General features: G+C 32.6%; 1 protein-coding gene across 3 annotated transcripts in view; it reads right to left on the reverse strand.

Annotated features, from left to right (window-relative positions):
- EYS (eyes shut homolog) overlaps positions 1 to 27762 on the reverse strand; it is a 743667-nt gene that overhangs the window by 71860 nt on the left and 644045 nt on the right. The window contains exons 9-13 of one of the 3 annotated variants that reach the window (XR_008916582.1): positions 27023 to 27282; positions 20573 to 20669; positions 20194 to 20301; positions 2893 to 3038; positions 2650 to 2730 (exon numbers count right to left, since the gene is read on the reverse strand). Coding sequence is in view for 2 of the 3 variants with exons in the window: in XM_056818440.1 (XP_056674418.1) it covers positions 2726 to 2730; positions 2893 to 3038; positions 20194 to 20301; positions 20573 to 20669; positions 27023 to 27282 (616 nt within the window). In the remaining variant the exon portion in view is untranslated. Of the gene's footprint in view, positions 1 to 2373; positions 2731 to 2892; positions 3039 to 20193; positions 20302 to 20572; positions 20670 to 27022; positions 27283 to 27762 lie in introns of those variants that run through there. The other 2 variants (XM_056818440.1, XM_056818439.1) reach the window with 2 other exon arrangements.

Raw genomic sequence — 27762 nt, forward strand, 5'->3', positions numbered from 1 at the left:
GTCTGTGGCTTTGCACATGTCTGTTTAAGGTCATATTCTCAAATAATTAAATCTTGATCCTTTGCTACAGCCCTTCCTAAATCCTGTTACCCTGAGTAGGGTGGAGATTGGAATAATTAAATTTTGATCTATGCTGCAGCCCTTTCCATTGTTCAGCAAAAGGTTTCTGTCCTAAAGTAATCTTAAGAAGGGAGGAGGAGGAACCTCCCATGCCAATGGGGTTCACATTCCAATAGACTATCAGTAAGAAATTTTTCAAGTATGAAATTTCCCAATGGTGAAATTTCCAACATTTATAAGTCTAAGAAATTTTAAGGTTTAGAGTAGTCCCAGACCTTAAACTATATTACAAAACAGCAGGCATCAAAACAATTTGGTACTGGATAAGAGACAGAAAGGAGGATCAGTGGAATAGACTGGGGGAAAGCGACCTTAGCAAGACAGTATATGATAAACCCAAAGATCTCAGCTTTTGGGACAAAAATCCACTATTCGATAAAAACTGCTGGGAAAATTGGAAGACAGTGTGGGAGAGATTAGGAATTGATCAACACCTCACACAGTACACCAAGATAAATTCAAAATGGGTGAATGACTTAAACATAAAGAAGGAAACCATAAGTAAATTGGGTAAACCAGAATAGTATACATGTCAGACTTTTGGGAGGGGAAAGACTTTAAAACCAAGCAAGACATAGAAAGAGTCACAAAATGTAAAATAAATAATTTAGACTAAATCAAATTAAAAAGCTTTTGCACAAACAAAACCAATGTAACTAAAATCAGAAGGAAAACAACAAATTGGGAAAAAATCTTCATAAAAACCTCTGACAAAGGTTTAATTACTCAAATTTATAAAGAGCTAAATCTATTGTACAAAAATCCAAGCCATTCTCCAATTGAAAAATGGGCAAGGGACATGGATAGGCAGTTTTCAGATAAAGAAATCAAAACTATTAATAAGCACATGAAGAAGTGTTCTAAATCTCTTATAATCAGAGAGATGCAAATCAAAACAACTCTGAGGTATCACCTCACACCAAACAGATTGGCTAACATGATAGCAAAGGAAAGTAATGAATGCTGGAGGGGATGTGGCAAAGTAGGGACATTAATGCATTGCTGGTAGAGTTGTGAACTGATCCAACCATTCTGGAGGGCAATTTGGAACTATGCCCAAAGGGCGACAAAAGAATATCTACCCTTTGATCCAGCCATAGCACAGCTGGGTTTGTACCCCAAATAGATAATGGAGAAAAAGACATGTACAAGAATATTCATAGCTGCGCTCTTTGTGGTGGCCAAAAATTGGAAAACGAGGGGATGCCCATCAATTGGGGAATGGCTGAGCAAATTGTGGTATATGTTGGTGATGGAATACTATTGTGCAAAAAGGAATAATAAAGTAGAGGAATTCCATGGAGACTGGAATGACCTCCAGGAAGTGATGCAGAGCGAGAGGAGCAGAACCAGGAGAACATTGTACACAGAGACTAATACACAGTAGTATAATCAAACGTAATGGACTTCTCCATTAGTAGCAGTGTAATGTCCCTGAACAATCTGCAGGGATCTAGGAGAAAAAACACTATTCATAAGCAGAGGACAAACTGTGGGAGTAGAAACACCGAGGAAAAGCAACAGCCTGACTACAGCGGTTGAGGGAACATGACAGAGGAGAGACTCTAAATGAACACTCTAATGCAAATACTAATAATATGACAATGGGTTCGAATCAAGAACACATGTGATACCCAGTGGATTCAAGCGTTGGCTATGGTGGGTGTGGGGGGAGGAAAAGGAAATGATCTTTGTCTTTAATGAATAATGCTTGGAAATGATCAAATAAAATATTATTTAAAAAAAAGAATTGTGGATATACAAACATGTATACATAATACATGAAAGATATGTACATATATTTTCAAAATATTCAAGAATGCATGTATAATAGAATCTGAGGGAAGTGTATTAAATTGTTCTCCATTTTAAAAAATCTTCCTCTTCAACACTTTCAGACTTTCCCCTTCGCTTTTGAAGTTGTTTACTTCAATTGATAACCAGTTTTAAAATAGTCATTAAAACTTACTCAAATACTGTGGGTTTAATCAATTTGCCACCTATCTACAAAGTATTGGACACCAGATTATTTTTTAATCAGAAACACTTAGAATATGCAAAGATTAATTTATGTTATGAGTACAATCATATATTTGTGGGTAAATTAATAAGTAAAACATTTAAATTTGCTTATTTGAGGACAAATCCTGAACTCCCAAATCACCATGAAAAATTATTGAAAAAGTGAATGAGAAAACTTATTTTCATTCAGCTCTGCTTTCCTTAACCTGAAATAAATTCAAATTCTTTAAACCTTTTCCATATTTATGATGATTATTTTTCTCTTTGTGTCTAGTAAATTACCACCTATGTGATTGCTGGCAAAATAATATTCTTTCTCCTCTGTCATATATTTGTCTGCCATTTCTAATGTACAGGTGCAGAAAATATGTTTTGATATATTACTATGGGTAGGCAACTGAGTCATCTTTATGACGTTAAGAACTTTCCCCTGATACAACTTATCTGTGATTACCAGCTGGATAATGATAAGAAATAATATTTAAATTATCTATAAAACTTGCTTACGGGAGACTCCTTTTTGTTTCTCTGTAACTTCACTAAAGGAGGCCAGAATTGTGTGTGCAATTTGAGGATTTCCCATTCAAGCTGACATAAGACAAAGAAAAACATTGGTCATATCTTACATTTTTAAGAGGCAGAATACAATAGAATCTGTTAGTGGTCACAAGTGTCCTCTATATATGTGTCCCACTATGTTCCCTGAATGCAAAAAAATCAAATGATTAACATTCCAAGGGAGGATGATACCTGTAAATCCAGGAGCACAAAGACAATAGTAGTCTCCAAGGTGTTTTTTACAACTCCCACCATTTAGGCAAAGTAAACTTTGACATTTAATTATTTCCAACTCACAGAAGGATCCATTGTACCCAGGAGGACATGTGCATAAAAATCTGTGGAAAAAAAGAAGGAAATTTTAAATAGAAATGTGGTATAATGGAGCAAGTATTTGTTTAATGTCTACATTGTTCACCACAATTTTGGAAAATTTGTATTGCTTGTTATGACAAAAATTAGAAATATTGATTTTTTCATACCCAAGTCATCAGAACATTTTCAAATCCAAATGCTAATTTCAATGTACTATCAAAAGGCAAGTTCATTAACCATTCTTGCTTAGATAAAGAACAAATATATCATATTCATCATGATAAATTTAACCAACAAATGATTCAATACTAATTTATTAAATATTGATCAGCTATTTAACGGGCACTGTTCTAGTACTGGGGAAGCAAAGACTAAAAATGAAACAGTTCTTGCCTTCATAGAGCTAACATACTATTGGAATAGAATTGTCCATTATTATACTATAAGAAATGAAGGGACAGTTCCAAAAATTTTTCAGAAGACTTATAAAAGCCAATGCACAATGAATAAAGATTTAAGAAAAATTTATTCTATGACACAATTATTATGAAAATAAATAATTTAGAAAAACTTAAGATATCATATCAAGACAATGATTAACCATAATTGGTCCTGATTTAATGGTGAGCCATTGGCTTTTATTCCGTGGAGGAATAACATGGTTACATCCATAGATTAGATAAAAAATTACTTTGGTACCAAAAGGCAGGATGAATTATAAAGGAAATTAGAGAAATGTACAGGTTTTTAAAATACATAGAGATTTTAGTCTTTTGTGAATTTTCTATTAGTCAGTTTATTGTCTTGCACTTTCATAATTCATAATGTACAAAAATCTAGTAGATACTATATTTTAATTTACAAGCAAAAATTATTTAAATTCTATTCTATATAATTCATTTTCAAATGTATTATGTAGTTTAATTATATGCTTCCTAGGAAAAAGGGAAGAATCATTTTATATTAATGTAATAACTAATTCCTATGGGCCAGGCATTGTGCTGATTACTTTATAAATGCCTCATTTGATCCTTATAACAACCCTATAAATTAGGTGCAATTATTATCCCCATTTAAGAGTTGAGGAAACCGAGGCAACACAACAAAGAAGTCACACAACAAAGAAGTATCTGAGGTAAGTTTTAAACTCATTTTCCTGACTCCTTGCTTGATGCTCTATCCTCATACTGTTCCACTATATGATAAGCATGAATTGACTCATGTGAAAATTGCAGATATTACATCAAGAGTTACCATATAATAATTATATTTGTCTATATTAAATAATTGTTGTGAAAATATTCAATGTCAATTGAATTTTGTCTTTATTATATTGTCTTGATTGTGGGAAAATCACACAAACATATATTTAGACATAAGTTGTTCTTTAAAATGTCTATAATTTTTGTTATTGATTTATACCTAATACCATGTTCATGAAGATAGTTATGCTCCATAGACTATAAATTTCTGTTTTATGAGGAAGAGCTACATGCAGTAAAAGTTTTATTTGTTTGCCCCTCACCCTTCCTCTAATGATATCATCATAATATATCAATTTCACAGCAATATCAGAGGTTTGACACCACTTCCCCTTCCTATTCAATAAACTCCAGCAGCTTACTTTGACCTCTAAAATCAAATAACAACTCTTCTTCTTCTCTTTAGCATTTAAACTCTTCTCCCCTTATAGCCTTTCTCCCTTTGTAGTGTTTCAAACACATTGTTTACATTGACTGACTTGTCCAGCCATACTGGACTAGTGGTTGTTACACATAAATAGACATTATCACCTTTCTTCTGGAATTCATTCTTTCCCAAACTATGCTTCTAAAAATTTCCCTTTCCTTTCCTTCTTCATGATTTAGCTCAAATACTACCTTCTACATAAAGCCTTTCCTGATTTCCATCAAATCCTTACTCATCAAACCACCTTGTTTATTGTTATTTGATTATTCCTTATTTATTCATCATGTACATATTCTATATATACTTACAGATGAGCATTTCATCTGTTAGAATATAATAACTTTTGCTATTATAGCATTAATTTTCAAAATTGGCTGGTATTTAGCAGCCACTGAAAAAATTATTTTTAATAGATTGAAGGAGAGTCAAAGATAAGTTCAAAGTTATGAATATCAGAAACTAGGTAATGAATGGTGATTTCACAGATAATGATGTCAGAAAAAGGAACAAGTTTTTGGAAAAAGATAATGAGCTTGTTCTTAGATATGTTGAACATTAGTATAAATATGAGGAATAAAAAAGATACCCAGGGATATGGAAATACTCTACCATAAAGACAGTTGGAATTGCAATGATCAAGCTCAGAAGAGGGTTCAGATCTGGAAATGAAGATCTTGTGTTATCTATATAAAGATGGTAATAAAAGATGGGTGTGGCAAATTAGATTGTGAAGGGAGAGACTGTAAAGGAAAAAATAAGACTGAATTGAGATCCTTAAAGTCTAATAGTATTAAGGAAAGGAAAGAGGGAAGTAGGGAGAGAAGCAACAGTTAGATAATAAGACTGCAAAGAAAGTGGTATTTCTGAAGCTGAGGGAGGAACGAAAATCTAGCAGAAGGAAGTAGATAACAGTGAAAGAGACATGAAAGAGGACAAGGACTAAATAGAAGCTACTAGAATTGATGATTCTGAGGTCACTGGTTAATGTGTTCTTAGAAAAGTAGAATAATGGAAGCTAAATCTTTATTACAAAGAACTAAGAGAGAAGGAAGGGATTAAAGGTAATGGGCAAAAAAGTTTTTTTAGAGCACTTAAGTAGTAAAGAATAGGAAAATAATGGAATAGTAGTTAGATGGCACGGACAATGCAAAGGTTTTTAGACACAAATAATGAGACCTCAGCATATCTGTAGGTTCTTGGACAGGGACAATTTATAGAAGATGCTGAAGATGGATAGAAAGGTGAATTGAGATGGCTTCTAAGAACAAGATCCTACAGAAAGCAGAAAGGAATGGAATCAAGGAATCTATACAAATTAAAATGGAAAATAATATATACTAAATATTAAATAATTATATATTTATATATAAATAATTAAATCAATAAAATTATATATACTAAACACCTACTATGTGGAAAGGGGGCACCTACATGGCACACAGCTATAATAAAGCACCAAACCTGGAGTTAGAAAGACATGAATTCAAAACCAGTCTCTGGCATCTAGCTTAGTGTGTGACCCTGTACAAGTCACTTTACCCTGTTTACTTCAGTTTCCTCATCTATAAAGTGAATTGGAGAAGTAAATGGCAAATTACTCCAACATTTTTGCCAAGAAAACTCCAGATGGGGTTAGAAAGATTTGGACACTACCAAAGTGACAGAATGACAGCAACAACTCTGTGGAAGATACTGTGCCAGATGTTGGAGTTATAATGACAATAACAGAAAGGAGTCTTGCTCTTCAAGAATCTTTCATGCTATTGGGGATGGAGGAAAATAAAATATATTAAGTTAATTCACAATAATGTGGAGAAGATTTCATGGAGATGATGATGCTACATTAGCAGAACCTTGGAGGAAGGTGAGGATTCTGAAAGGCAGATGTGATTGGGAAATGCATGCCAAGCCATGGGGCATCACATGTGTGAATTCATATTCAGGACATGACTTGTAGTTTAATCTACTGGGAATATAGCTTATGTGAAGAGAAACAATGTGAAATAGGTCTGCTAAGGGAGATTGAATCTGCAATTATGGAAACCTTTAAATAAAAGGATAAAGTGGCACTTTGGTCTCCAGGCAGGTTTCTGAATCAGGGTGGGATGTGGTTGGATCCTGTTTGTGCCTTAATATTGTAAACCTCAAATTTCCTTAGACTTATAAATGTTGGAAATTTCACCATTGGGATATTTCATACTTGGAAAACTTCTTACTGATAATCTATTGGAATGGGAACCCCATTGGCATGGGAGGTTCTTTCTTTTCCCTTCTTAAGATTACTTTAGGACAGAAACCCTTTGCTGAACAATGGAAAGGACTTTGACCTATGCTTAAGCATAGAACAGGAATTTCTTTGAGTCTTGATTGATTTTAGAATTGATACAATGGAGATACTTGGAATAAATCTCCACCCTATTCAGTCCTAATAGGATTGAGTAAGGGCTGCAGCCTAGATCAAAATTTAATTATTCCAATCTCTACCATACTCAAGTTAACAGGATTTAGAAAGGGCTGTAGCAAAGGAGTAAAGATTTAATCATTTGAGGGTATGACCTTCAACAGACATGTGCAAAAGCCAGAAACCTCTGGGCGGTCCTGGGTTAAGCTGGAGCCTCCATTGGCACAGGGAAATTGATGAACAGTGATTGGTAGATGGGAGAAAGGAGGGGAGGAACTTGGATGGTTTCCTTAAAGATAGGGGGAGGTTGAGGTTTTGGTCGGGGGTGGTGCCTGGGCTCTGAGAAGGCTTGCTCTGAAGGAAGCTGAAGGTGGGGGCCTCTGAGACTGTTTCTCCATTTTGGACACGTGAGTAATAGGGACTGATCTCTTTTCTTTGCCCCAGCTATCTAAGGGCTTGGGCCTTTTGGCCCAGCCTAAACAGAAGGGGTATTTAAGCCCTATTCCCTTCTCTCCCTTTTTCTCTCTCTCTATCTCTAATTCCTTTCTTACTCCTATTGTAATTAAACTCCAAAAAAGGCTGACGGCTGACGAGTTTTTCATTTAGGAATTACATAGCTGATTCCTTGACGACCTTAAATTAATATATATCAGTCTTTTAAAGTGATTCCCATGTTACAATATTCATTTGACAACTTAGTGAAGGGTAGATTGGCAAAAGTAAGAACAACTCAATGCAGGGAAACTAGATATGAGACTATTCTTAATAACATGATAAAAATGGAAATATGTATTGCATGATAGTATATGAATAAGTTATATCATATTACTTCCTCCCTTGGAGGAAGGGATGAGGAGAAAAATAGAGAAAGAATATAATCACAAAATATCTGTAAATGATTATTAAGAATTATATCTAAATGTAATTGGGAAATATAATAAAAAGAGACTATTAATAAAAGTTCACATTACAGATGACTTATGGCACATTTTAGGGTAACCTTATCATCTTTGAAAAGGTTTCTCAGGACACATTCCAGGATGTCAATGATCTACCTAAAATACCTGAATTTCAATATAAAACTTCAGGTGTGGTCAAACCAAAACCAAATGTATTGTGACTATCTTTTCTCTAGTTCTAGAGATCATAACTGTATAAGTTTCCATGCGTTAATATGGCAGGGAGGGATGGTATATTGTTTTGCATTATTTAGTGAGCTTTCTTCTTTCTAGTCATGTATTCCCACCCTCTACTTGCACAGCTTATTTTTTACCTAAATGTGAACAGTTTTCCAAGAATAGGTATCCATATTTTAATTTCATCTTATTATAAACTATTTTTAAACTCCAATGTAGCTCCAACTTTTCCTAAAGACTCTTTAATAGTAAATTCCACAAATTTTACTAGAAACTAAAGTGAAGCTCACTGGTCTATAATTTCTTTTCATCTTTTTCCTGAAAATTGAAAAAAAAAAACATTTGTTCATCTTTATTTCCTACTCTCCCCAAGTGTTTCAAAGAAACCTACAGTAGCTCAATAATTACACGAGTACATTTGTTCAGTGGCCTGCTAACTTGTTCAATAGGGTCTGATGACTTGAAGTTATTGAGGAAATCTAACAATCCTCTCAGTATTCATCATTTATCGTGGATGAGCATCCAAAATGACTACCTCTCTGTTTGGATCTGCAATTTACAATTGCAGCCAAACTCTCTTGATGTTCTATCTGCTCAATCTTTCTTCTATGGCCCATGGCTAAGTCTTTCCTATATCTGCTTGCCCCAGGTCTGCCTAGTATCTTGAGTTTGTTCATCACTTTGTATCCTGCTCTGAGAATAACAGAACATTTGTACTTACAGAAAAAAAAATGTTTATATATTTTAATGTTAAGTTTTCTCTTGAAGAAAAAAAATATGAAAAATTCTACTAACCTGAATTTAGACACAACCTGAATAAAAAAGAACCTTTTTTAGAATTCATTTCTTCATTCGTATATACTATTTTCATAGATTTATGATATATGGTAGGAGAAAAAGTTTGATATCCTAACAAGATTTGATTTCTTTCTTCAAAGAGAGTCAAGTGTTGGCTTCATGATAAATTCTCACTGGGCTTAATTATTGAGTTTTATTCTCTTTACTATGTATTCTTTACTTTATATTCTACTTTATAAGTAAAAGGTAATTCTACACAGGGGAGTAGGAGATAACTATCAAGGGAATAGTGTCTTTGTTGCAACAAATTTACATTCCAGGCATGTCAGACACAGAATATTACATAAAAGTTTCATCTCTTCCATGTTTCCAATTTCTGGCACTCGTGCTAGATTTTAGTAAGACATTTGTAAAAGTTTCTATTATCTTTTTGAGAATGAAGGCAAGATATGAGCTATGAAATAGTAAAGTTTAATGGATTCATAACTAGTTAAAAAGATTTGGCCTTAAGAGTCATTACTAATGAGCCAGTATCAAAGTAGAAATTTCTAGTTGTACTCCACATAATCTATACTTGACTTTAAGCTATTTAATATGCTGTCAATGACCTGCTTAAAGTAGTTGGTTGTTTGCTTATATAGGCTCTAAGTTATGCAAAAAGAGATGGGGTATTATTCATTGAAAGCTTTCTGGATTTGGATTTGAGACCTAGATTCACATTCCTGCTCTGACACTTTCTGTTAATCATTTTAACTGTGGAAAAAGTTTACCTAATGTCTCTAAGCCTAAGTTTCCTCATCTGCAAAAATGAGTGGATTGGGCTCGATGGCCACTAAGGTCCAGTTCCATGTATATGTTCCTATAATTGTAAGAAGGAATTGGGAATGATTAGCTTGGAGATGAGAAAACAGGGGAAACAATTGTTTGAACTACAAAGTAAGTTGCTTTCCTTCCCCATGTCCTACTAGAATGTAAACTTCTTGGGAGGAGTAATTGTTTTAAAAAATAATAGCTAATAAAATCCAACATCTCTATGTCACTTACTATGTTCCAGGCATTGTATTATTTGCTTTACAATTATTTCATTTGTTTCTCACAAGAATCCTGGGAGGTAGGTATTCTTATTATCCCCATTTTATAGATGTAGCAAATGAGGCCGTGTCTGAGACCAAGTCTGAAGTGAGGTCACTCCAGACCCAACTCTCTAACCATTGTGCTGCCTTGATCTTGTTCTTCTCTAGACCTCAGTTTCCTCATTTCCTAGCAAAATTCTTGGTATTTATAGGTTCTTAACAAATACTTGTTGTTTGATTTGAATGAAGAGCTTTCCTATAGAATATGGATTTTTTTTTAAAGTTTACTTTTTGTCTTGGAATCAATACTGGATATTAATTCCTAGGTAGAAGGGGAGTAAGGACAAGGTAATTGGCTTTAAATGGCTTGCCCACTGTCACACAGGTAAGAAGTGTCTCATTCCAGATTTGAACCAAAGTCTTCCCAATTTTAGGCCTGCTGTCCTCTCTACTGAGCCATGTAGCTACATCTCACATGGCTTTTTTTTTTTTTAAAGCAAAGTCAATATCAAGTTGTAGAAGGAGATAATCCTTCTGTATTTTGCCTTGACGTGGGCAAATTTTGCATTCATTTATGAATGTCACAGTTTAGGAAGAACCTAAATTGGAGAATGTCTGAAGTAGGGCAATCAGGATGGCAAACGTCATTTAGGGGATTCCAGATGATGATAAATTGAAGGAAGCAGAGACACGGAACATGGAGTAGTCTCAGAGGGAACTTTTCTGAAAAAATAGCAATAATTTTCAAGTAATTGAAAAATGTCAAATAGAAAAAGAACTAACTTTGTCCCATTTGCTTCCACAATTTAGATCAAGCATTAATAGGTGAAAGTTGCTTTAAGACAAATTTAGATTTTATTTTGGAAAGAAATTCCCTAGTAATTCATACCATCTGAAAGTGAAAGGAGCTGCTGTGGGACACAATGATTCTCTCCTCTGCCTCTGATAGGAGGTTATTGTTGAAAAAAAAGTAAACACTTGCCATAATATAATGCCAATGATTCTACTTTTCTAGGTATTTACTGGAATTGATGATTGATGAAATATCTTTGTTCTTGTTCCTCCCCAAACTTAGTGTCATATTAACAACTGCTTTCTAAGCATTTCTCTAGATAGTTTAATTTTTTTTCTAAAATGGAACTAAATATTCTTCCTTTAAACCCATCTCTATTCATAATTTCCCTGTTTCTTTGGAGGGCATTGCTATTATCCCAGTCATACAGATTCCCAATCTCCATCAACCTCACCTCACTTTTTACTTATTCTCCCCTTATTCAATCACTTGTTAAGCCCTGATGATTCTACTTCCATGATATTTTTCACATCCACTTCCCTCTTTTAACTCATAGTCAGTACCCTACTTTAGTTCCTCTCACCTGTATTCTTCAATAGCTTCCTAATTGATCTTCTTAGATTTCATTTCTTTCAATGCAGACTCCAAAGAGATGTCAAATTAAGATCCCAAAAACATATCACTCCCCTTCTTATTGGATAAAACATTTCTTTTATAAAATTGTCAACCCTTACTTTCAATCTTGGAATCAACACTTATTATCAATAATTTCCAAGCAGAAGAGTGATAAGGACTAGGCAATTGGGGTTAAGTGATCTATTCAGGGACACACAAGTAGGAAGTATCTGACCCCAGATTTGAACTGAGTACCTCCCATTTCCAGGGCTGGCTCTCTATCCACTGAGTCATCTTCCCTAGCTCTAATATTTCTAGGAAAAAATACAAATTTCACAATTTAGCATTTAAAATCTTTCACCATCTAATTTCAGTCAATTTTAGGGGGATAACTTTGTATTACTTTCATCATACACTCTAATTTTCAGGTAAATTATCATTTGTTATTCTTCTTATAAGATAGCATTGCATATTCTGCTGTTCTCTTTTGTACAGGTTGTCCCCTCCTGTCCCTTTAGCTCCTCAGCTTTCTTCAAATCTTAGCTCAAATATCACTACCCATAAGAAACATTTTCCAATTCCTTCCAAATAGTGTAGTCAATGAAATTGTTAGTTTGATTAAATATATAAATGTGCATCTGTAAGGGTATGTGCATGTGTGTATGCATGCATGTATCTGAAAGGAATGATTATTTGGTAATTAGAACCCAGAGCTCAAGGCTAGAAAGTCATCTTTTCAGATGCCACCTCCAGCACACATTTGATATGTGATCCTAGACAGTCCACTGAAGATCTCGGTGCTATGGACAACTTTCCAAGGTTTCATATTATAGAGAAGTTATGAGCTTGCATCAGTAAAAGGAGCTTCCTTATGAAGAAATTGGGCTATCACTTTACAGGCATTGTCCTACTACATGGGTGTTATTGTTTCTCAGAATCATTTCTTTTTGTTAATGACAACATGAAATGGAGTGAATGCTAATCTAGAGGTCAGGAAGACCTAAATTCCTGTCCTGTCTTTGGCTACACTATGTGCACTGAAACCATTCATATAACCTCTTAGTCAATAAGGCCAAATTGTACAACTACAATTTCTGATTGCTCTCCTAAGAGAAACAAATTTTCATGTTGAGAGTTTTCCACGTCAATAAAATCACAGATTTTGGCAAAATAAATGATAAAAAGAAAAAAAACCATGAAATTGTATTATGATTAACTTCTTACAAATTTCAGTTTTTTTTTCCCCTCTTCACAATAGAAATGGGCTTAATTCTTTAAACACCTTTGAGTCTGATAGGTTTTACTCTTAGAGAAGTTTTTTTTTTTTTATAAATTTTCAGTATATTAGGGGAGAATGTTGAGAGTGGCATAATTTAAAATCAATTATTAATATTTTGTAAATTAGAATTTTCTTTTCTTTATTTAATAGCAGTATGTCATTGTAAATAAATATTGATTCTGGTTTCAGGAAGAGGTAAGATCTGCTGCCTCTGACAAATGCTAGCTGTGTCAGCAAAGACAAACTATCTAACATCCCAAACAACATTTTTTGGTGAGTGGTATTTGTTATCAGTATATGATATTCCAAGAGCAAAATAATTAGATTATATTTTGTTATAATAATTCAAGTACTAGATGATGGCGGGAAGACATGGGTTAATGCTATTTTAGCCAATAATCAATCAAAATAATTTATTAAATGCTCATTATATGCCAGGCACTGTGGTAAGCAGTAGAGATACAAATATAATTAATGGAATAAACACTTGACAAATAACTTAAATTGTAATAGTCATATATATATATATATATATACCTATATGTATATACAAACAGAATAAATATAAGGAGAACAAATGAAAAGTAAATTAACTTCCAGGTTGTTTGGTAAAAACAGCACTAACAGTTGGGAGGCTGAGGAAAGAACTCATGAAGAAAATAGTTCTTGAAATATGTCTTGGAGAAAGAGAGGGTGATCCCATGAGACAGAGATGAGGAAAGTGTGCCTTCCTGGAATGGGGAATAGGTAATTAAAACACGAGTATGAGAGTTGTGATATCATGGGGTTCAGAAACTTAGTAGCAGTGTGACCCTGGGAAAGTCACTTAACCTCTTCATTCTTTGATTTCGTCCTTTGTAAAATGACCGAGTTGAACTTGATGGCCTTAAAGACCCTTACAACACCACATTTATGCTTCTATGGTGAAATGATAACAATTTTGATCACACAATTCAAGATGTCATTATAGAATAACATAGTTTACTGATTTTTCCTAAGCAAGATGACAGGTTAGAGATACTTAAAGGTTAGGGACAGTTTGTCACTGAATAAAATCAACAATCATATATAAACTTGAAATACTAAATAATTAATTGCTTCATTAGACACATGACCATGGATGAAAATGGACCCATTTCTCTGAATCATAGCTAAGAAAATAATCCTGTGTTGTATCATTATTGTCAGACAAAGGAAAGATTATGACAGTAGATAGACAACTAAACATCAAAACCAGGAAAATCTATATTTAAATCATGTCTTTAATACATACTGACTATGGAAACTCTTAGTACTCCAGGTAACTATGAGTTGATGAGAAGCAAAGATGCCAAACAGCATGTTAAAGGGATTTTCCTCAACTGAGAGCTCATTAGGCCAATTTAATCATGGATACAATCCCTAGTCCTATTGAGAAGACAGTCTCCAGGAAAAGACAAACCATTTATCTTAAAATTTTGAATGCAATCACAGTATTTTTAAAAAATGCCAGATGGCTACATTATAGACATTGAAATGTCTCCTTCAAGAAAATTCTCTAGACTAATAGCTTTTTAATTTGATTGTGAACTGGACCTTATCCAAATATGGTTTTCAAGTCACCTCCACTATCCCTAAAATGCATTTGAGCAGGTGGGTTCTGAAGGTAAATGTAATAAAGATAAAATCAAGGAGACAAAATACGTACTCCAATTTTAATTCAAATAAAATGACATTGTAAAAAGTGGAAGGATAGAGGAAAAATGTTAATTAGGATTTCGTTTGGCTTATTTGATATGAGGCACCTTTCTTTGTATTCCCCAAGCCATTCATTTTCTGTGATCATCACCACCTAATTCATTCAATAAAAGGTACTGGCATGAAAGTGACAAGTTATTTCTACAATGAGGAATGTGTTGCTTGTATATTACAGGTCATCTTCAAAGGTAAATCCTTAAATAATTGAAGTCCAAACATAGCAAAGCAAGAAACTTTCCAAGTTATATCATTATGTGGGAATTTTTCTTAGTTAAATATTTCAAATTCAATAGCTTCCTAACAAATTGTTGCCCAAAAAACAGCTAGAAATTTCTTCCAAGAGATCCTTTTTTAATATTTTATTTTTTCTAATTACTTTTAAAAACAATTTTAACATTGGTTCTTTAAAATTTTGAGTTCCAAATTCTCTCCCTCCCTACTTCCCCTTTCTCCTCATTGAGAAAGTAAACACTTTGACATAGGTTATTCATGCAGTCATGCAAAACAAATTTGCATATTAGTGATGCCCAAATAGAGATTTTAATAAGATCTTTCATAACTACTAACAAGAGTTTTAAATTTTTGAGAGAAATGATACAAAGAATATTTTAACAAATTTTTTTTTTACTATTCAGATCTTTTGTATTCATTTTCCTTTAAAACAATATATTATCAAGTACTTAAGACCTTCTATGTACCAGACACTGGAATGCATACAAAATACAAAAACAAAGAAAGGAAGGAAAGGAAAAGAAAAAAAAAAGAACATTCTGTCCTTGAGGAACTTGCCATCTTCTGGGGGAGATAGCATGTACATAAGTATATACAAAACAAATGCACCATTAATTTAATTTTTTCTTAAGAAAAGGGAACTAACGCATATGTGCAATTTCAAACATTTAAGACATCACTTGTGCTAAGTTTGAAGGGGTGGGGGAAGGGTTTAAATATATAGAAATGAAGATAAAATACATTTCAGGAATAGTGTACACCCAGTATAAAAGTATAGTAAGGGGAGATGTAAAAAACAAGAAGACTTGCTTGAATGGAACATTAATAGTAAGGATAACAACAAAAAATATAGTTGAAAAGGTAAACTGAAGCCAGAATTAGAAGAGTATTTAAAGGCAAAGAAATGAACTAATATTCGATTTTAGAGGCAATAAGGAGTCAGAAGAATTCACTAAGAAGAAGAGTAAGATATTTAGGAAAAATCACTTTGGTAGGTACAAGGGAGGAAGGATCAGTTAAGGGTGAAAAAAGGCAGAGAGATGACTTAGGAAGTTATGAGTCCAAATAAGAGGTTATAATAACAGGAACTCAAGTAATGGCTATTTAAATAAAGAGAACAGAATAAAAATAAGAGATGATTTATTAAAAAAAGATTTGGCAATTAATTGTATACATTGAGTGAGGGAGACTTAGGAGCCAAAGATAATGCTATGGATGCAAGTCATCTGAGTGCTAGAAGGATGGTGATGTTCTTTACTGAAATAAAGTTAATATATGGCAAAAATTTGTTATAAAATATCTACAAAGAATTCCAGTAAATATATTTGTATTTTTCTATTGTATTTGTAGTGATAGTGTATATGCAATATATGTATTTGTAAATGTTAGTCATTTATAAAAGATTTCATGATTTCCCTTCATTTATTGATTGTTCTTCCAAAATTATTGTTTAAATCATTATTTTTTTGAATAGTGGAAATTTATGAGTAATCACAAATGCCATTTATATAGTGTTTTAGATCTGGCAAGGAAATTTACCTACTTTTTTGAGCCTCAAAATAACCATGGAATATTGGTTCAAAGGATATAAATACCCTTATTTTATAGAATACTGTGAAGTTGTGATATTTTAGTATTTCTAACAGTCACATAATTAGTATCAGAAGCAAGATTTGAAACTTTTTTCTTGACTCTAAATCTACTACTAATATAATAGAAAAATATGCATTCCAATTTAGTATATATTTCTACAACCCACAGAAAAATCTATTAAATAAGCATGCAATTCATTATCTGTTTAAATTAATGAAATGTTGAAATGGCTTCTCTTTTTCTTCTTTTCTCAGGAATTTCTTTCTAAGATGACTACTTTAAAGTTTGACATTGCTAGTTAACTTCAAGGAGGGGAAAGCTTTAAACAAAATGTAGCTTTCAACCACATTTTCCAATGAGAGTAATTTTTTTTTAATTTAATTGTCTTTACATATCTATCTTATTGTTGCCCAGTGTGTGAGTATGAATTTCTCCTGATTGACAGTTCATTTGCAAGTATATTCTGTATAGACATGTATACAGAGCTTTAAGTTTTAGTGAAATGCACATTAGTAAACATTCATCATTCTCAAATTTGTATTATTGAATAACTGCTGAAATGTTAGGCACCACCCACTGATAGCTTACAATGTGTTGCTGCTGCTGATTAAACTCTGGTGAGGCAAAAATATTCTACATATTGTAGAATGGTCTGGAGGACAGAAATTTATACTTAGCATTAGAAAGACAGACTCAAGTCAGACTTCTGACACACATAGTCAATGTGACTCTGGGCATATCACTTCACTTCCAGGGCTGAGGTTTCTCTAAGCATAAAAATTGCAAAGCAATTGTAGCTCTTCATTAGCAGAAGGAGTTTCCTCACTAAAAGCTTCCCACACAAATGAAATTATATGTTCATTAATTTGGTAAGCAGATAAATAGGTAGGAAGGGAGAGAGGTAATTAGATTAGGTAATATTTCACTAACTGCTTATGTTTCATCTATCAGAATAGGTATTTTCTGGTGAATATTCTATATTATATTCTATTAAAATCTCTAGAAACAAAAGAATATAAAAATCTTTCCTTTGTAGAGGAAGGGAAGATTAATTTTAAATGCTTTTTAATTAAAAAATGGGAAAACTGCCAAATACAAGAAATAAATGTAATCACACACAACAAGTAAAGTGGTGTCCTGCAGATTGTCTTATCTATGAATGGCATTGCACTGATTTAATCATGACCAGAAACATAGGGATCCTCCCAAATTAGATTCTTCTTTACTCAAATGAGTATTGTCCATCTATACAGGAAAAACCAGTAGAGAAGGGTTTTGTCCACATGATACCTACCAGTACCAACAATTTATAGAGAATATTCTTCTGTACATGTATCTTAAACAAAACTGGAAATAGACAATGGGAAAAAATAAAAGAAGGGGAAAGGAAGGGAATAAGCATTTATTTAGTTCCTAAAATATGCCAGGAAATGTGCTAGAAAAATTTTTTTGCATTTCATTTGTTCATCACAAGAACCCAGAGAGATAAGTGGAATTATTTTCTCCATTTTTTCCAGCAGAGGAAATTGAAAGAGACAGAGGTTAAGTGATTCTCAGAGTCACACAACTAGTTTATATCTGAGACCAAATTTGAACTCCTGTTTTACTGACTTCAGGTGCAGTGTACTACTGTACCAACTACCTGCCTACTAATAAGTCAATCTCCAGGATTAAAATAGTAGAACAATTGGCAAAAAAATCTTTGGCAAATTGCAACATTATTTTGATGCTATATCTTTTGGACTAGAAATAAACATCCATATTTTAAGTATAAAGGTATTTTAATGATGTATGTTTATAAATCATAGATCATTTAGCCTCTAAAAATCTGAAGCATTACCTAAACCATACTGGAGAGGACCATGATGGGCATGATCATGCACATTACAAACAATGAATTACAAAGAAGCAGCAATATGTGACATGTCAGAAAAATGAATGATCAGAATGGAAAATGGGCAAGTAATACTCAACAGACAATACAAATGCTTCATATATATCCTTGAGATATGAAGAAAATAGAAAGTTCTCTATCAGTTTAGGCAGATCCCCTGTGATGAATTTTTCTGGACAAAATTGGCAAGATTCATCAAGCATTGGCTAGTACTCATGTGTTATGATCTTCGGGGGGGGGGGGGGAAGGAGGTTATGTTCCATCAGTGAGAATACATATTCACCCAGTTGTTGGAAGACTCTCTGAAATTAAATACACTAAGTTGATGGGAGTTTGAAGTGGAATAAAGGTAAAAGGTAATTTTGTTTCATTCAATATTATGAGACAAGACCTGAGGAAACCTGTGGCATTATGAGGTTACTATGTGCGAAGTAAGAGAGAAAAGGAGATTTTTTCAGAAGATAATTAGAAAAAGTTCTACAAGAAAAGTTGAAAGAAAAAATTTGCCTATTCTGAATTTCTTTTCCCTAGGGCTAGTAATACTAAGTGCAAAGGCATAAAATCCTGAATCTGAACTACTATTTTCACACTGCAGTTTTCTTTCTTTTTTTAAAGTACAAATTTATTTTGTGGGTCATGGATTTTGGGGCTAATGCAGACCAATTTGGCTTAAGTCCATTATTTTATAAATGGAGAAACTGAGGCTTTTGAGAGGTTAAGTTACTTCTTTATAGGACTACAAATAGAAAATAGTAGAAACAGTATTTTCACCCAAGTCAGTTGATTCTAAATCAAGTATTCTTGTTACCGAGGATAAGTTGAGACTTGATAACAAAATTTTATCTGTGATGATGAAAAAGATTTCTGTTCTGTTCTTAGACCTGGTCTATATGCAGTTCACACAGCAATTGAAACAGATGTCCTTTTGGAGTCCATAAGTCTTGTCCTTTGTACCTGACAGTTATAGCATCTGGTAGTGGCATAGGGGGTTTATTAGTAAAGGAAGATTGATTTCAAACCTTGGAGGGTAGACTTATTATAAACATAAATCATAAAAACAAATATATTGGATTGAGGCTTAGTTCATGAGGGTAAAAAAAACTATATAGGTCAGTCTTTAAGATTATTTTAATTCAATTTTCATATGCTATAGTAGCACCTAGAAGTTTCTTCTCAAGAAGTATTAATTTAATGTAACTCATTATTATTATTTTCATTAGTTGTAGTAGTAATTATAGTAATAGTAGTACGTAGGATAATAACTTTATCTTACCATTGTAGTTTAAATAAGACACAGACTTGTGAAAATTATGTGAACAAAACTGACTTCCTTTCATAATACTGACTCCTTTTTGAGATCTAAATTTCATTTTCCCGGAAATTCCAACTGTTTGCTAATTGTGAGAACTGAGGGAAATATTAACCAGAAAAGTCATCCTAATCACTCTCTATCAACTCTCAAAACTCATCCCCATTCCAACTCAGAAAGGATATGATCTTTTTTCCAATTAGAAATCAGATTAGCTAATCTTGTATCTTCATTTATATTCTGTCAATTGTTTTCTTTTCATGCAGAAAAACCCATCTTTTCCTTTATTGTAGGTCCATTGTGAAACGTAAGAGTTCTGGTCCAGATTTGCTATATACTTGGCATAATAAATCAATATGCTTTAAAGTATGAACCTTGTTTCCTAAGTTATTTCAGATTTCCCCTGTCATAAGTAGAAAAAATACTGCCTTTTCACCTCTGGGGAAAAATAAATTCAAAATGTACTCATGACATATTGTCAAGATATAATTTGATGGAGAGTAGTGGAAGAATCTCATGAGTGACTATTTTTCCAAAATATTAAATTACTACCATACAGTATCAAAATATAGTTGAGTAATGTCATAGTGTTCACCATCCCCCAAAGTATCATAAAAATTAAACCTTGACCTGTTTATAAGATCCACACATGTTCCATTATTTTTGCATGGGGTAGAGTAGCACTCATTAATTTCAATTTCACATTGGGATCCAGAAAATCCAGGGCTGCAAGTGCATCTGCAAGAGAAGAGAGAGGACAGAGAGGAGAGGGAAGAAAAAGAGACAAATATATATGTAAATATACATAGAGAGAGAGACAGAGAGAGACAGAGACAGAGAGAGTGAGAGAAAAATAAAGATTATTGTTATCGATACTTTTCTTATGTGTTATGGCCCTAGATGAGTATACTGTGCATGGAAGTTTTACAATAATAGTAACACATAACTGAATATAAAGTGATCATGTAATATTTTAATGATATAGTCCATATTTTGTTTTTCTCCTTACCTGTAACTGTTGACTCCATCCATACAATGCCCATGGTTTTGGCATGGAAAAGAAATGCATTCATTGGTGTCAGTTTCACAGTATACCCCTTCAAATCCTGAAATATGGATAAGATGGACTCAGATGAGTGATTTTCATGATCCATATTAAAGGCAGTATCAGTGATAAAGTCCCTGATGAATGCCATCTTAATGGAACATTTTCAAACCAGAAGTACAGCTTGCCTCTTTGATCTTTCACAAAACATTTACCTATAAAAATCTTAATCACAATGTATATTAGACCACAATATAAATTAGTTGAAATAAAAGAATATAAGATATGATCCACTTTCTAAATCTACTAGGAAATATTTGAAGGGGTCTAAAACATTTTCATTAGAAAAAGGGGAATAATTCAGTAAATAAAGAACATCAAAGTATCTGTATATATTTACATAAACACAAATATAAATCTATTTATCTAAAATTAAAGTTTAATGTATTATTAAATTACATTTACAGAAATTAAATTTGCCTAAGGCCATTAGTAAAGCAGGAAGATTATTTGCTTTCTATATCTAAAAAAAATTCTTTTTCAAATTCATGGCTTAATAATTAATCACTTAATTCAAGAACAAAAAAAAAAAGAGTATTTGATGCAGACTGATCACTAAGATGTACATTTAAAAAAATTTTAGTACTCTACTTTTGAGAAATCAATACAAATTTTCTTAAGAACTGATGATGTTGGGAGCAGCTGGCCTAAAGATGGGAGGTCCTAGGTTCAAATCTGGCCTCGGACACTTCATAGCTGTGTGACTCTGGGTGAGTCACAGTCCCCATTGCATCTATGCATACAGCATATCTCCCTCCTCAGTGATATTTTACATAGAGTTATAAATTGTCTTAACTACTCAAGGGAATGCATTTTGCTTCTCCTTTGTATAGGGAAGTGAAATAAGGATCCTTACATTTAGATCTTTGCTTTCTCAATGGTACTATCATTTGAAGACTTTGTTAGTCTTTGGTTCAAATGGCCTAGCTCAGGGTGCTGAAAACATATATAGTGTACCAATATTAACAGTTTCTCTAAAAATGGAACTCCTTACTGGCTTCATAAACTCACCCTATTCTTTTTCACTATTAGGATGATCATCAAAATTGCTTCATACATTTAACAAGAATTACTTAATGATTATTCATTATAATTATAATTTAAATGTATTATTTTTCCAAAGTTATTTATTTTACTTAATGCAAAATTAAAAAAAATAAATTGTTTGAACCAAGAAAATATGTACAACCAACAATAATGAAAATTCTAAAAGACATCAGATTTCAGATTAAATATAAGAAATAATCATTGTTACTCTAGAGATTTGATGATACAAATTCCCTATTGCTTAGGGGTTGCAATTAAGGAAGGACTCATATCTCAGATTCTGTGAAAGTTTGTTTTATTAAGCTGATTTTCCTTGTTATGAGGAACTATTTCATGGGGATACTGGGAAGTAAGAACTGTATAGAAATAAATGAAATATATAAAATGTTAAACAAATTAATTCTATCCTTTTCTCAAATTGATTTAGGGGTTGACAGCTGTTTTTCATTATTCCAATATATTTTATTCTCCTTAAGTTGTAGGTGAGACTTTGGCCTTAAAAATGAATTGAAAGTCACATAATAACTCTTCTTCAGTTGCCTTTACGATTTAGATTCTAGATTTAAGGATTCCTTGTCAAAAGGGAATGTGAACAGTTTAGAAAGAAAGCCTTCACAGTTCCCTCTGACTGCTTTTTAGAATGTCTGTTTTTATCAGTTAGGCAGGAAATTTTGACACTGAGCAGTTCTTCAAGAAATAGTCTTTTGATTCATTGGACCCCAGTGACAATACACAGCCAGAGGAAAAGTGCCAGTGTGTCTCCCTAACTGGGTTGGGTTGATGAATCAGAAGAACATTCAGCACCTGTGAGCCTTGGACCTCCCCAGGAGTGTCTGGAACCAACTTTCTCTTTTGTGATTTCCCTTTATTCATTATGTTTGACATTTTAAAGATTGAACTTTGTTACAAACTAGCAGCCCATGTCAATGGGCTGGGGGAATGAACCTGCTGAAATGAAGGAGACATGAGGAGAGAGAAAAGAGGTGAAAGGAAACGTGGGCAAAATTTTAAAGAGGTCAAAGAAATTCACAAGTTTGCTGAAGGAGCATTTTTTAAAAAATTGAAATAGCCAAGAAAAGTTCCCAAACAATATTTTCCATTACTATTGTAATATTCCAATTTGAAATTCATTTGCAAGATGAATTCTTGTTTTGGATATGTGTAGTTCTTGAAAAGAGATAGGTAATGCAGAAAATTCAATGAATTAATTCAACCTTGATCCCCTGCTGTTTATCACTATCCTGTGAAACTTCTCTGCACAAACTGTTAAATTAACTTAGTTCATATTCTTTACAGGCACAAACACAGAAACATTCCAATATAGAGATACAATGCACTTTACCTTACAAAATGCCCCAACTTTCCACTTTTTCATGTCAAACATGCTTGGTTTAATTCCAGATTTAGGGAGATATTAAATAAATGATTTTTGATGGTGATATTTTGACTTGTATGGTGATAAAAAAAAATTTAATCAATTCTTTAGATCTGGCCAGGGGTTAAATGAAAGCAGACCTCAAAAATATCAATTTTTTTTCCAATTACACTTACTTCTCTCTTTATTATCGCCTTTATACTCTTTTGGTACATAGTCCCCTCGAGGAAGGGAGGCCATAGAATAGATTTTATTAGCAATATATAGGATATCAAGAAGTCAAGATAACATCAGACATTTATATAAAGTTTTTAAAAAGGGAAATATTTTTAGAAAACGTGATACTATTCAGTCCCAAGCTTTAGCCAGCTATTACTTCAGGGAATGTACAAGCAATATAAATTGAGAGAATACAGGTTTCCTAGTGAAATAAACAAAATCTTTATATTCATTTCAGTACAACAACCAAAGTTGAGTACGACAGGAAGATGTAGGATAATTGAACCTTGTGGGCAAATTAAAAAAAAATATATATATATATATATACATATATATATATATATATATTCTCCTCTTCTTTTCCCACAATCTCCACATTTTTTAAAATCTAGTTAACTACAGTTTAAGAAATAAGAAACATAGCCATCAGGTCTCCCTATTGTTGCTATATGGAGATATTTATAATTTTTAAACTAGATAAATTAGAGATTCCTTGTCCCTTCACCTCCCATTTACTCCCCCCCACACACACACACAGTTAGAAATATTTGCATTTTTTGTATATGTTATTTCTCTACAGTATTCATTTAAAAGGAAGTACCTTCTCCTTAAAGGAAGATCTTGTTTTGTTTACATCTTTATATCTCTAGTACCTAACACAGTTTCAGGAGAATAATAATGGTGAATTAAAATTTACTGAATTGAATTATTGTGACAAGTGTGAAATTTCCTTTACTTAGACCTTAGATAAAATAAAATCAGGTATCAGCTAGAGGCAATTTAAACTTGCTTTCCAAGGGCAATTATTAAATTTTAAACGTGAACATGTACACCTCAGAAATTAGTAAGTGCTGCACTTCACAGTTTATTGTTTTGTTGATTGTCTAGACTTGGGACAGTGATAGAGAAAATGTTAATAATACAAATTAAAAACTTAAACTTAAAAGTTCCTTGTACCAACATTTTCCCCCACTCCACTACAATAAGCTGGTTGTATTTACTAGCATATTCCTGAATAAAGTACTGCATATGAGAATACATAGCCAATAACTGTATAATAAAAAACAAAGATTGATGGTCAGAACAGGCAAGGCAGGGGAAGAAAGCAATAACTATGTATAGGTTGACAAATATTTTGATAATATAGAAATATTTTTAAAATTTCTAATAAAAAACATGAAAAATCAAATGTCCTATTTTTAAAAAGAAACATTGTTTTGCAAAAGGAGATAAAACATGTTCATATTTTAAATTACAGGAGACATTTTAAGAAAATGGAAATATCTCAGTGTGAAATAACCCACATTGTGCACTTTTAAACAAGACTTAAATTTTTAAATAAATATAAAATGCTGACCACAAAAGCCATAGTGTTCCAAAGCTAGAATAAAATGCAAATATAACTCTACAAATCCAGTAATGTGTATTGACACAAATAACATTCCAGATAAGCCCATGTATATTGATTTTATTAATGAAAAAATCAACTTGTATTATAAAATTAAAAAATTGCTACTTTGGGATTCAATGGAAACTTCAAGTTACTAAGATTTAATAAGACTAATTCACTAATGGGGGAGAATTTTTAAGTACTGATTTTCAGACTAAAAAGTTATTGTAAGGATACTTAGAAAGCTAATTAGCATATAACACTGTAAATATGATTCTTGCTTCAAAGCTATAAAGGGAATTTTGATTTTAGGCAAGCTATTTTCTGAAGTTATATATTTAGAATTTTAAAATATATACATTGGATGTTACATTTTTATGATAATCCTAGTATGTATACTAGAGTAATAGACATTTAAGTGCAAAAACTTGCTGCCTCTGTTAATATAAATCAGTTGAGCTTAGTAACTAATTTATAAATCAATAGCTTATGGAAATGCTCTGGTTTTAACCTTCTAACACTATACTTAATAAGTTATATTTTTCACATTTTACAAATGGGTAAAATTTACTTGAATGAAACTTCTCCCCAACCTCACTGCCCTCCACCTTGACCTTGGACCAAATGCTAACATTTTTATATTATGCCTGCAAAATATACTATACATGGTAAAGAAATGTTAATTTAGCAACATTTCAAAGTCTTTTTCTACCGAGACTTCAGTTTCCTTATTTGTAACATGAAGTATCTAGATTAGATGATATCTCTATTAGATGACTTCTAAAGTTACATTTTGCTTTAATTGATGAACCTAGGACCATTTTTAAAGCTGAGACTTAACTACAAAAGACCAAACTTTGTTAAATGGAGCTCAGAAATTATTTGGTAAGATTACTAACATTGGACAAGTCATATGTGATGATGTGAATGTATGGAGATCCTGCTAAAATGAGCACTAGAATCCTTCTCCTATATTCCTTCAGTTGTTTGTTGCTTCTTTACTTGTGCTGCTGTTAAATGAGCTTCTAAAGGAGGGTTATGGCTTAGAGTCTGGCATTAACCTCTCAATTGCCACCAACATTTGTAAAAAGTGCCTTGAGCACTTCTAGCCCCACAATCATTAATACTGGCAGAGGTCCTGAGTTTGAGAATATAGACATTGCTGTTTCACTTATTGGTTTCCAGAACAAAGTCGATGTTTTAAGGGAAGTATTCCATCTTCAAATTTGTCCAATCTCATGAGCCCTATTGCTAAAGTCTTTGTGTTTGGTGTTATACATTTTCAGGGATTTCATGTTGACTAACCCATCAAATTTCCTTGAAATGGTAGATAACACTTCAACCTATCCCCTGATATTCTTCTGTACCTCAAATATTTCCATCATTCTTCACTTTGCTTTGGTTCCTAACCTATATATTACATTCCAGAAGTTGTCTCTTCAGTGAATTGGTAGCTTCTGAAATCATTAGGATAGAGAGCTAATGTCAGTGGAGAAGGTCCTGAATGCTTCTACTGTATAGGAGGACTGTAGTAGTATCTTCCTTCTCTGGAGAATATTGGCACCATATTTGAAGGTCTTGGTCATATGTTTTTTCATATAATTTTTATACTAGAACCCACACACATAAGTTTTAGATAAGTTATTTTAATAATTACATATATATACATATATATATATATATATATATATATATATATATATATATATATATATATATATATATATATATAAAGTAAAAGAGTAAAGTGCAAATGAATCCTGAAGATTTGATTTATCTGTGATGGCTAGTTTCAAATGTTCTTCATGAGTTTGTCGAGAAGAGCATCTCATTTGCTTTTAAGTTTGTGAGATTTCTCTAAGGTTTGACATTCTTCTGCCCTCTCACAGGCAAGCAAAGATAGGAAATAGATTTTATGCTTACATAAACCTAGACCTAAAATGGGAAGAAAACATGGGCAGTTGATGGGGGTGCACTGGAGCAGTAGGTTTCAGTAAAGGAGATTGATTTCAAACTTTGTGTTCTCTCCTTTGGTAACTGTAAAATATTCTCAATGCATAGAGAAATGGGGAATAAAGCAATCAAATGAGCAATGATCATTTACAAGATCTTTTTAGGTGAATAAGATTTGGACTTGGAATTAATCATTCTGTAAGCAACAATAATGTATCCCTGTTCAATTCATGAAAGTATAGCATATTCATGTATCTTTCTTTCCTTTCCCCTCCCTAAAATATTAAGAAGCTAATGCTAACAACTTGAATGTATGCATTATCCTGAACACAAAGGATTAGGGTAAAAAAAAAAACGTGTTAGTTCTTACCTTTTGGGCAGACACAATTGCTATTTCCATCAACTGTAATCAAACATGTTGAGTTGTTTATACAAAGGTTGTAGGCCATATCACAAGGATTATATATTTGTTGGCAAAAGAAGCCAGTAAAAAAAGGAGGGCAAAGACATACAAATTGCCCTGGGACTGTGGACTCCTGACATATTGCTCCATTCTTGCATGGGCTGGCATCACATTCATTAATTTCTTCACTACAATTTTGTCCAGTCCATCCAGGGGTACAACCACATCTGAAATGTAATACAAAGTGATAATAAGGATACATTAGAAGATACTTTTACATTTATACAGTGCAATAACCCATTTGCCTAAGAATTTGTTTTTAGTAACAAAGTTATAAAATATATATAAACTTAGAATAAAATAGTTTCCCTGATTCTCAGAAATTATTATGAAATTAAGTGCATTGAAAAGAATTGAATAGGAATCAGAGATAATTTATAATCAAATATAGCATTTTATAAAGTACTGACTATTTCAATTTTAGTTTCTGTAAACCTGAGCTTATCAATTCTTCAAATATCAAATATTTCTCAAGATAGAATCAACATGTTTTGTTGAAGGAAATCGGGTTATATTTCTTGTCTATAGTAATGTAAAGCATTTTCTTTGTTTATAGCATTCATTATTTGTGTTGATTTTTTCAATATTTCAAATACCATTAGGAAATTTAACTTTTCTTTTTTATTTTAGTATTTTTATTTTAGTAT

The sequence above is a fragment of the Monodelphis domestica genome, chromosome 2 (assembly GCF_027887165.1).
Source record: "Monodelphis domestica isolate mMonDom1 chromosome 2, mMonDom1.pri, whole genome shotgun sequence".
NCBI lineage: Eukaryota > Metazoa > Chordata > Mammalia > Didelphimorphia > Didelphidae > Monodelphis > Monodelphis domestica.